General features: G+C 50.4%; 1 protein-coding gene across 2 annotated transcripts in view; it reads right to left on the reverse strand.

Moving 5' to 3' along the window:
* Positions 1-8,965, reverse strand: part of Col26a1 (collagen type XXVI alpha 1 chain) — a 146,353-nt gene extending 137,388 nt beyond the window's left edge. For both annotated transcript variants that reach the window (XM_021222731.2, XM_021222730.2), the window contains exon 1: positions 8,595-8,965. In XM_021222731.2, coding sequence (XP_021078390.1) covers positions 8,595-8,752 — 158 coding nt within the window. In that variant the 5' untranslated portion in view covers positions 8,753-8,965. The remainder of the gene's footprint in view (positions 1-8,594) is intronic.
* Between the last annotated feature and the right edge of the window lie 1,890 nt (positions 8,966-10,855).

Here is a 10,855-nt window from a genome sequence, read left to right on the forward strand (position 1 = left end):
ATATATATATATATATATATATATATATATATATATATATATATATATATATCCTCTGTTGGAGGAAGTGGCTTAGTAAAGTGCTTGCTGCAGGAATATAGGTACCTGAGCTCAGTCCCCAAGAGCCATGTACAAGGCCAAGTGTGGTTGGTATTTTCCTGTATGTCAGCACTGGACAGGCAGAGATAGGAAAACCCTTGGCTCACCAGCCAGCCAATCCAGCTGAATTGGTGATCTCCAGGCTCAGTAAGAGTTAATGTCTGGGGGCTGGAGGGATGGCTTAGCAGGTAAGAGCACTGACTGCTCTTCCGATGGTCCTGAGTTCAAATCCCAGCAACCACATGGTGGCTCACAACCACCCGTTTTGAGATCTGATGTTCTCTTCTGGTGTGTCTGAAGTCAGCTACCATGTACTTATGTATAATAATAAATAAATCATTGGGCCAGAGCAAGCAGGACCAACTGGAGCGAGCATAGGTCCTAAAATTTCAATTCCCAACAACCACATGAAGGCTCACAACCATCTGTACAGCTACAGTGTACTCACATACATATAATAAATAATAAATAAATCTTAAAAAAAAAAAAGAAAAAAGAAAAGAAAGTCAGGGCTCAGTGGTTAAGAGCACTGATTGCTTTAAAAAAAAAAAAAAAAAAAAAAAAGAATAAATGTCTCAAAAACTAAGGTGACAGGCCCATGATGTGACTAGGTGGGTGGAGGTGACTGCCACTACCCTGACAGCCTGAGTTTGATACCCCGAACCCAAGCGGTGGAAGGAGCTAATCAACTTCCACAAGTTACCCTCTGGTTTCCATACGTCACAGCGTGGAAGCTTACAAGCATGCACATACACATAAACAAATAATCTGTGTGTGTGTATGTGTATGTGTGTGTATGTGTGTATATGTGTATGTATATGTGTATGTGTGTGTATGTGTGTGTGTATATATGAATGTGTGTGTGTATGTGTGTATATGTGTGTGTATGTGTGTGTGTATATATGAATGTGTGTGTGTATGTGTATATGTGTGTGTATGTGTGTGTGTGTGTGTATGTGTATGTGTCTCTCTTCATGTGTCTTCTCGCACATGTGGATAACTTGAAGGAGTTAGAAGAGGGGGCCAGATCCCCTGGAGCTGACATTGCCTGCGGTTGTAAGCTGCCCCAAAAGGATGCTGGGAACGGAACTCCAGTCCTCAGCCAGAGTGAGCTCTAAATCACTGGGCCACCGCTCCAGCCCCAGGAAATGTTATTTTAAAAAGAATCAGGTAGAGCAGTGGTGGCGCACGCCTTTAGTCCCAGCACTTGGGAGACAGAGGCAGGTGGATTTCTGAGTTCAAGGCCAGCCTGGTCTACAGAGTGGGTTCCAGGACAGTAAGGGCTACACAGAGAAACCCTGTCTTGGAAAAAAAAATCAGGTTTCCAGTCCTGGATAAAAGGTGTGTGTACCTACAGCCCCCTTTTTACCAACTCCAAGGCATTTGTTTCTGCCCATGTGCCACCACTCACTGTGGGGTTATGTTCCCACCAGCCAAGGGCTCCAGGCCCACTGTGGGAGGCCCCGTACAGAGAAACCCTGCCAGATGATTAGGATCCCCAAGCCACCAAGGGATCACAGTTGCTCTGGAATTCAAGGGACAGGCTAAATGACAACTTTCTAGTAAGGCATTCTCTGAGTGTGCCCTGGCACTGCCAGCTCGGGACAGGGACTGCAGTCAGGATGTTGTGAGTTGGAGAGCCCATTCCCTTATTTCCCTGAACCATGCATCTAGAACCCAGGGACAATAGCCTCCAGTGGGAGGGAGAGAGGGGAAATGAAGGTGGACTTGAGAGGCTCCAAGATGGAGTGAGGGACTAGAAAACTATCTCTTGGGTAGCAATTTCCTCCAGTTTTAATACCCCATTCTTGAGTGAAGCTCTCTAAAACTCAGTAAGTTCAAAAGGGAGGCTTCTAAAAACTGGGGAAGTAAACAAGTAAACACACAAGTCTCTGGAAGTCCCTGAAATTTAACAGATTCACAATGCCCCTCACCCAAGGTTCTACAAGCAGTAGACTACTGAGTGGAGGAGACTACCCAGCCTGCTGATCTGCCTGCAAGTCATCCAGAGAGCTCCATCTTTCACGAGCCATCACCCATGCTCTCAGGGATGCAGCTGCCTTGAATCACTCCTGTTTTTTGTAATTAACTCGTCACCCATCCTCCTTTGCTATGATCTCTGCTAGTTCCATATTCTGTGCCTGTAGGAGTCTGTTCTCATCTCTCCAGAATAGTGCTGCACAATACCATCCTAGAAAGGCCAGGAGGAGGCAAGAGGTAGCATATCTCCTCTTGTCTATCGGATGTCATACAAAGTTAAAGAGAAAAATACTGAGTGGCCGGGGAGATGGATCAGCCATGAACGTGCTTACCTTTCAAGCCTGGGGACTTGAGTTTGACCACCACCCCCCTCCCCCAGAACTCAGATTTTTTAAAAAGCCAGGGACTTTGCAGTGGTGGTGCACACCTTTAATCCCTGCCCTCTGGAGGCAGAAACAGGTGAATCTCTGAGTTTCAGGGCAGCCTGATGTAGAGAGAGAGAGTCCAAGGACAGCCAAGGCTATACAGAGAAATCATGTCCCCCCCCCACCTTCTTCTTCCCCCTCAAAAAAATCCAGGGGCTGGCTAAATGGCTCAGCAGGTAAAGGACCCTTGTCACCAAAACTGAAGATCTGAGTTCAGTATCTGGGGCCCGTATGTGGAAGGAGAAAAACAACCACCTCCAAATAAATCTCCACCTTCTGAGACACCTGGCCACTGTCCTGGGAGATGTCCTCAATGCTGCTCATTCCAGAGGAGGCAGAGATGGAGAGGGAGACTGAAGGAGCAGGAAGGAGGTTAAAGTGAGGGGGGGGAGGGAGGGGAGGGAAGGCAATAGAGGAGTGGGGAGAAGAGTGGGGATACAGCCCTGTCGTCACATCGAGGTTCAGAACCTTTCCCAAACAGGCCTGCCAGACAGTTTCCCAGTGGGACACAGAATGGTTTCGGGTTCTGTGTTCACTCCATCCATCCGCACAGAGGACAGTCAGGAAATGGGCAAAAACTTTGCACATTGAGCCAAGATGTAATTGAATTTGTGTGTGTGTGTGTGTGTGTGTGTGTGTGTGTGTGTGTGTGTGTACATGCACATGTGAGTGTGGAATCCAGCACCAGCGAGCCTATTGTCTCTACCGGCCAGGGTGCTAGGGTCACAGTGGAGTGCAGGGCCACAGGCAGCTTTTTATGTGGCTGCTGGGGATTTGAACTCAGGGCCAAGGGCAAGCACTTTAACTCACCAAGCCATCATCTTTCGTGGCCCCACAACTGAAATCCTACACGAACAGAAGCAAACGTCCTGAGTGTCCCTGGGGTCTTCCCTAAGTAAGGCTCCTCCTCATCTCTGAGAGGTGACTGTGGAGCTTAGGCCTCCTAACGCTCCCTGTGACGTATCGCACGCCGAAACCCTAACCCCGACAGCAGTCGGCACCACTGAAGTTATGATTTAGAAGAGCTCAGAGCTTGTGCTGGGTGTGGTGGTGCACCCCTTTAATCCCAGCACTTTGCAGGCAGAGGCAAGCAGATCCCTGAGTTCAAGGCCAGCCAGGACAGGTTCTACAGAGCAATTTCCAGAACAGATGGGACTTGAAAAGGTGAGAGAGCAAGTGGGAGAGAGAGAGAGAGAGAGAGAGAGAGAGAGAGAGAGAGAGAGAGAATGTACCACCTACCTGGCCACTCCCCCACAGGTGGGGCTGGCCAGCCTGAAGTAGGGCAAGGTAACAAGAGGCAGAGGCAGCTATGTCAGACAGAGAAGGCCCGAGCACAAGGCTCAGCAGGTCGGACTCTCCTTTATTTTATTTATTTATTTATTTATTTATTTATTTATTTATTTATTTATTTATCGAGACAGGGTTTCTCTGTGTAGCCCTGGCTGTCCTAGAACTCACTTTGTAGACCAGGCTGGCCTCGAACTCAGAAATCCACCTGCCTGCCTCCCGAGTGCTGGGATTAAAGGTGTGCGCCACCACGCCCGGCTAGGTCTGACTCTACTGATGGGAGCTGGGAACACAGACAAATGGGAGGTCTGGGGAACACTAGCCCGGTGTGTAAGAGGTCCTGGGTTCAATCCCAAGCAATGTATGCACCAGGTATGCGAATGAGCACTCACAACCCCAGGAGGATCAGGAGCCTAGCGTCACCCTTGGGTATTTTGAGGCTAGCCTGGACAATAGGAGAGGCCCTATATCGAAAAGCAAAAAGGAGAGGTCTAGGAGATATTCAGTCGGTAACGTGTTTGCCTTTCAAGAGCAACAATCCTCAGATCCTGTGGGGGCGGGAACCCAGGAGTGGTGGTACATGCTCAGGGTTCCTGTGCCAGGGAGACAAAGAAGGACTTGCACTCACTGGACGGCCAGCCTGGCTGCCTCGGTAAGGTCCGGGCCAGTTAGAAACCCTGTCTTATAACCAATCTAGATGGTGTCTCGGGAAGGATGCACAAAGTTGTCCTCTGTCCACCACATTTGTGTGCTCATTGGGGCATTTGAACATACGTGTGAACTCCTGTACATATCAACACGTGGGCATGCGTACACGCATAAACAAACAAATTGGAGCATGTAAAAATGAATGAGGCTAGATGGGTATTTGTCAGCCTCCCAAATCCTTGCATCCCCTTCTGCTGCCAGCATCTCATGCCCATCCTGGTTTCCATGGGATCCTTATCATATGGAGCAGAAGACAGGTTCCGGGAGATGAAACAACTTGTCCAAGGCCATTCATTGGGACAATATCAGGTAGCATGGATCCTGAGAGAGATCGTCAACAGACCACTAAGACTGTACTTAAACATGGCCTTCAAAAAATTCAGGGACTTTCTTATTAAAACTCTTTTTTTTTTTTAAGATTTATTTATTCATTATGTGTGAGTACACTGTAGCTGTCTTCAGACACCCCAGAAGAGGGCGTCAGATCTCATTACAGGTGGTTGTGAGCCACCATGTGGTTGCTGGGATTTGAACTCAAGACCTCTGGAAGAGCAGTCAGTGCTCTTACCCGCTGAGCCACCTCTCCAGCCCTTCAGGGGCTTTCTTGTAGTTTTCCCAAAGCAACTCCAACACAGAGATCCATGCTGCGCTTCGAACAGAAATGATCAAAGAGAGCCAACATGGGCAGACGATCTGGGTCATAAGGGCTCAGCGGAGAGATCATGTTGTGGAGGAATAAGGCACAGAGGGAGGTACAGATCTGGAACATTCTCCTCTGGCCATCACATGTGCATGCAAAGGGATGTACATCCAAACACACGTGCGTACACAGCACACATACATATGGCACACTCGCACACATACAAATTAGCTAACAGAGTTTTATTAATAAAAATAGTTAAAACGGCGCTTGCCTAACACGTACAAAAGCACTGGGTTCAATCCCTGGACCACAGGGATCATGGGGGAAGCTGTGTGGCACCGCTTTGTTCCATAAATGACATCACACCAAACATGTGTGTATGTATGTACTCTTCTATAATGTGTGAAACTTGTTTGCTTCTATCTTCACATACGGAAGCATAAAAAGTCCATACTTTTGTGAGTGCTTGGAGATCCCTCCCAATAGAAACTTTGAAAAGATATTTCCGAACAGAATGAAAGCGATAAACTTGCAGGCAAACCTCTGTGTGTTTGGAGAATCCTTCTAATAGAAACTTCTGGAGACTATCTCCAAACAAAATGAAGGCAGTCAAGTTTCACATGAACTTGTGTGTGTGCACGTTTTGGTGTGTTTGTGTGTGTGCACAGGTAGCGGGCAGAGGTCAAGGTCCTCAACTTTACTTTTTTGAGACTGGGTCTCTCAGTGAAGCTGGAGCTCAATAACTCAGCTAGCCTTACTGACCAGCAAGTCCCAGGAATCCTCCTGTCTCAGCCTCCCAACAGCAGGCACAGTAGCTCAGCACTGCAGCTCCATGTGGACCATCTCTCCTGCCCGGACCAGCAAACCTTGGCAAAGGAAAGGGACCCTCCAAGCATGACGCTCTGTGGCTCCCAGCATGCACCGTTCTGCTTTCCTTGCTGCGAACGCTGATAACATTCCTGGTCATGGTCACTGGGTCTGGTATCTACTTATCCAAACTTGGCTGAATCCCGAGATGCAAATCTATAGATTAGGGGAAGTGTGTTTGTGTGTGTGTGTGTGTGTGTGTAGTCCTCTGGTTTAGTCCCAAGACTCTCTCTCTCTCTCTCTCTCTCTCTACTCAATAACTGCTCAAACACAGTATTACAAACACACAGAAAAGCTACTTTCTAAGGCAGGCATAACAGAACATGCCTGCAACCCTAGCTCCTTTGGAAGTTGAGGCAGAAGGGTCACCGGACTGAGGACAGCGTGTGATACACAAGTGTAAGACCAGCCCAGGCACCTTAGAGAGACTCCATCCCAGATTTTAAGTTTTAAAGGGCGCTGGAGAGAGGACTCTGTGGGTAAGGCAGCTTGCTGCACAAGTATGAGGACCCGAGTTTGAATCCCCAGCACCCGTGCTCAGTTTTGTTCCAAAATGAAGTGACAGCTCACACTATACAGAATGGTCTACAACTTCCAAAGCTTGCTTACATCTTCACATATGGAAGTGTGCACAGTCCACACTGCTGTGGGTGTTTGTGTTTGCAGCTCTCTCCCAATAGAAGCTTCTAGAAAGTTATTTCCCAACAAAAATAAAATCACAGGCAAGCTGGCAATAATAGAACCTGGGATAACCATAACCGGGGAGGCCGTGGGGAGGCGACGATAGAACAAGTTTGGAGAACAAAGCTGGCAGTCAATCCTGCGTGTTGACAATGAACTCAAAGAGTGAGACTCTCAATTCAAAAGGCAGTTTTATTTTTTAAAGTGTGTGTGTGTGTGTGTGTGTGTACGCCCACGAGTGGGTACAGTGCCCACCCTCAGAGACCAGAAGAGAGCCTCAGATGCCTGGAGCTGGGGATATGAGCAAGGGGGTTAGAGCTGGGAGACCCACGCAGTGGACGCTGGGAACCAAACTCAGGTCCTCTGCAAGAGCAGTGAGATAGTAACTTAATTCCTTAATCCTGTGGCGGTGTGAGGATCAAAATACACCGCGAGGAGCTAGTACAGATGCAAGGATTGGAGAGATCGTCAGATGGGAAAGTTAAATTCGGTAAGATTAGCAAACAACTCAGTAACATATATTTGGGTGCGCTGCCTTTTCTTTGAGAATTCAAAAGTGGAGACAGCGCTAAACCATCGGAGGAGGACAGCGCGCCACCTGGCGGTAGATGGAAGAAGCGGACGGGTCCAGGCACTGAGGGCTGAGTGACCCCGCGCCTCCACCAAGCCCACAGCGGAGCCGTGGGATCCGGGTGGGTACCCTGTTCCAGAGTGAATTGGACAGCCAAACTTTCTTCGGCCCCTCGGGCCCCAAAGACAGAATGGAATGGGCTCTCCAGTGTCACCAGGCGGCCGAAAGGGCTCATGGCCTTGGTAACTCTGGGAACTGTGGAACACAAAGCCAAGGCCGCGCAGGTGAGCCCGGCTACTCCGTGGGAGTTGAACCCGGAATCTTGTGAGTCCCGGGAGCTCCCTCTACGACTCCCGGATGCAAGTTGGTGCCATCTCCATTCGATGGGCACAGGGAAAAAACAAAAACAAAACAAAAACAAAAAAAAAACAAAAAAAAAAACATGATGGGAAAGGATGGAGTGGGCGCGACCGGAGACCACCAAAGCTGGGGCCCCGGGTTTCCAGAACCCCTCTCACACAAGTTGGCTCCCCGGAATCCTTAGGCCCGGGGTCCCAGCAAATGATCACAATATGTATTCCCTCTCTTATACCCGACCACAAGGCTCCTACGGTCATGAGTTCCAGGCGTCCGTAGTCCCCAGGCCTGCGTCCTTAGCACTGGGCTACTGTGCCTCGGAGGCCACCCCACTGCTGCCCATCTCGCTTTCGCTCTCCGTGCCCTCAGGCCTCGTGGTACAAGTCCGATGTCCTTCCTTCCCAACCACCGGGCCACTTCGCCTTAGTCTCAGTGGTGCGTCCCCAAGCAGAGAGCACTCAGCAGGGGGTCACTGCGCCTTGGAGTGCACACTGGCTCTAATTCTCACGCCCCCGAGTCCTGAATCCCCCAACATCCAGCCACCACTCCTCGGATTCCTCACTTTCCTTTGATCTAGTTCCTGCGCCCCCGGCCCCTAGCCATTGCGCCTCAGAATCCCCACTGCCCGGCGATCCAGCTCCGCGGCGCCCCAAACTCGATGCCTTTCAACCCCAACACCCAACAGACCTCAACTTCTCGGATCCCCTCTTGTCCCTCGATCTGGCCCTCACGTCGTCGAGCCTCTGCTCTCCTAACATTCGACCACCTTTTCTATGGTCCAGTCCTTGGTCCGCTATCCCGCGCCCCCCAGCACCCGGCCAATGTTCTTCACAGCCCCCGATGTCGCTGGATCCAACCCTCCGCGCCCCTGGCCCACTGTCCTGCGTTACTAGTACCGGGTCACGGCTCTTCCGAGCCCCTGCTGTCCCTGGATCCAACCATCGTGCCCCCAGGCCCGGCCACTGGCGTTACTCACCGGCGACTCGAGTAGCCGTTGCCGGGGGAGCCGGCGCCTTGCTCCGGGTAGCCGTGCTGCTGCAAGGCTGCTGCCTGGAACGGGTAGAGGAAGCCGGTGGCCAGCGCCGACCCGCACAAGCAGCAACACGCCCATGGTAACAGCAAAACCAGCTTCATTTTGCACGGCTCTCCCGCGGGGACCTAGGGTCCCGGGAGCCGGGAGCCGATCAAGAGTGCCCCAGACCGCTGGACTGACCCTGTTGCCCCAGGCTGGAGAGCAGGGAGCCAGCCGGTGATGGCGTGAAGTCAGGGTCCGAGGTGGAAGTCGTCTGGGGGTTGGGGAGGGGGGCGCCCACGCCTCTCCAGGGCCGCCTTTTCAAATTCAGAGAGGTGGGCTCTGCGCAGTCGAAGGGGGCGTGGGTCTTTCTTTTTAACCCTCAGCGGTCCAGGACTGAGGAGGTGGCTACCAAGCCGGGGATACCCCAGGGACGCACATGTTTCCAAACACTAAATCTTACATTGTGGGCCCTTATGCACATTTTGAACTTTCCATACCAAGGTGAAGGAGGATTACGTCCCTCTTCAGTAGCCAGTCTTTGATCAAACACCGTGACACTGTGAGATATCACTATCTCCATTTTTCAGGGGTAGAATCCGAGGCTCAAGGAACGTTAAGCTGGGTAGATGATTCTGTGGTAAAAGTGTGTGCTGCAGAAACCCGACACCCATATAAAAAGCCAGCCATGGCATTTAACCCCATCCCTAGAGCCTCCAGCTCTGGGGCTTCTGACCGGGCTCAAGGTTCAGTGAGGAAAACCCTGACTGGAGGTAAGAAAACCAAGAGGAATAGAGCCAGACACCCTATGTTGCTCTCTGGCCTCAATTTACCCATGCACACGCATGTGCATAAGCCCCCCCCCACACACACTTGATCCTAGCTAGTGTGGTAGTGCGCCCCTATAATCCCAAGACTCCACACGCTGATTGTGAATTTGGGGCCAGCCTAAGCTTCATAGTGAGCCCCCGTGTCAACAGTAACCCCAAAATACAAACGGAGTCCTTCTTCTGATAGTAGCACCCACAGCACAGGCCAGTTGACAGCAATGTGGAATATTCTGGTCTTTCCCCTTTAGTCACGGCGTGGAGGGAAGGTCACAAGACAGGGTACTTTCAAATCCAGGCGAAGAGGGGGCTGTGACCTAACCATTTCCTGAATGTAGCCTGTACTCATGAGGCACACTTCAGATTCCTTTGGGAGACCAGGCCTGGTGGTGGCACACGCCTTTCATCCTAGCACTCGGGAGGCAGAGGCAGGCGGATTTCTGAGTTTGGAGCCAGCCTGGTCTACAAAGTGAGTTCCAGGATAGCCAGGGCTACACAGAGAAACCCTGTCTCAAAAAACAAAAAAACAAAAAAACAAAACAAACAAACAAAAAAAACAGATTCCTTTGGGAGGAGGCACTGAACACCCCTCCCCATAAAGTGGGTCCTCCAAATCCTTCAGAGCCCGAGGGAGACATGGGTGGGGAGTGTGAAAAACGGTCCTACCTAGGTCTAAGACACAGCATCCCATGAAGGGGCTATCTACTCTGTGAAGACTAACCCGGCCTCCAAGACTCATGAGAACTTGGGAAGGGTGGACGTTCCGCAAAATAAAATGGAGCCGGGCTGAGCATGGCAGTGCATACCTGTGATCCCAGTTCTAGGAAGTTGGAAGCAGGAGTATTGGTCAGCCTGGGCTACATAGCAAGACTTGGTAACAGACAAAAGAACTAAGTTGGCATTGGATCGGAGGGAAATCTCGGGACAGGATGGACAATTTAAGAAAGAAGGTAAAGCGATTTGAGAGTGATATATTGGAGTACCCATGCTAGAAGGTAAATATGAGTTATGTACCTATGGGACCTATATTAGACCAGTAGCAAGTCACCGGAGTGGGTGGCTCACACTTTCCTAACGACAGTCCTACAGCCAGATGGTGTTGGAGACTGTAATTCCAGCCCCAATCAATAGAAAAAGACTTTGAGTCCAGCCTGAACTATATAGTGAGAACCAGTCTCAGATGGGCACAGGGTCGGGGGAGATTCCTGAAAATGTAGCTCTTGTCCAGAATCCTCCCAGCAAAGTGCTGGGCTGTGGCTCAGTGGTAGAGCCCCTGCCTAGAATCCCCCAGTGAGGGGCTGGGGGCGTGGCTCAATGTACAACATCCTGTACAGCATGTACAAGGATGTAGATCAGATCTCTCTCTCTCTCTCTCTCTCTCTCTCTCTCTCTCTCTCT

The sequence above is a fragment of the Mus pahari genome, chromosome 23, assembly GCF_900095145.1.
Source record: "Mus pahari chromosome 23, PAHARI_EIJ_v1.1, whole genome shotgun sequence".
In the NCBI taxonomy this organism is placed as follows: domain Eukaryota; kingdom Metazoa; phylum Chordata; class Mammalia; order Rodentia; family Muridae; genus Mus; species Mus pahari.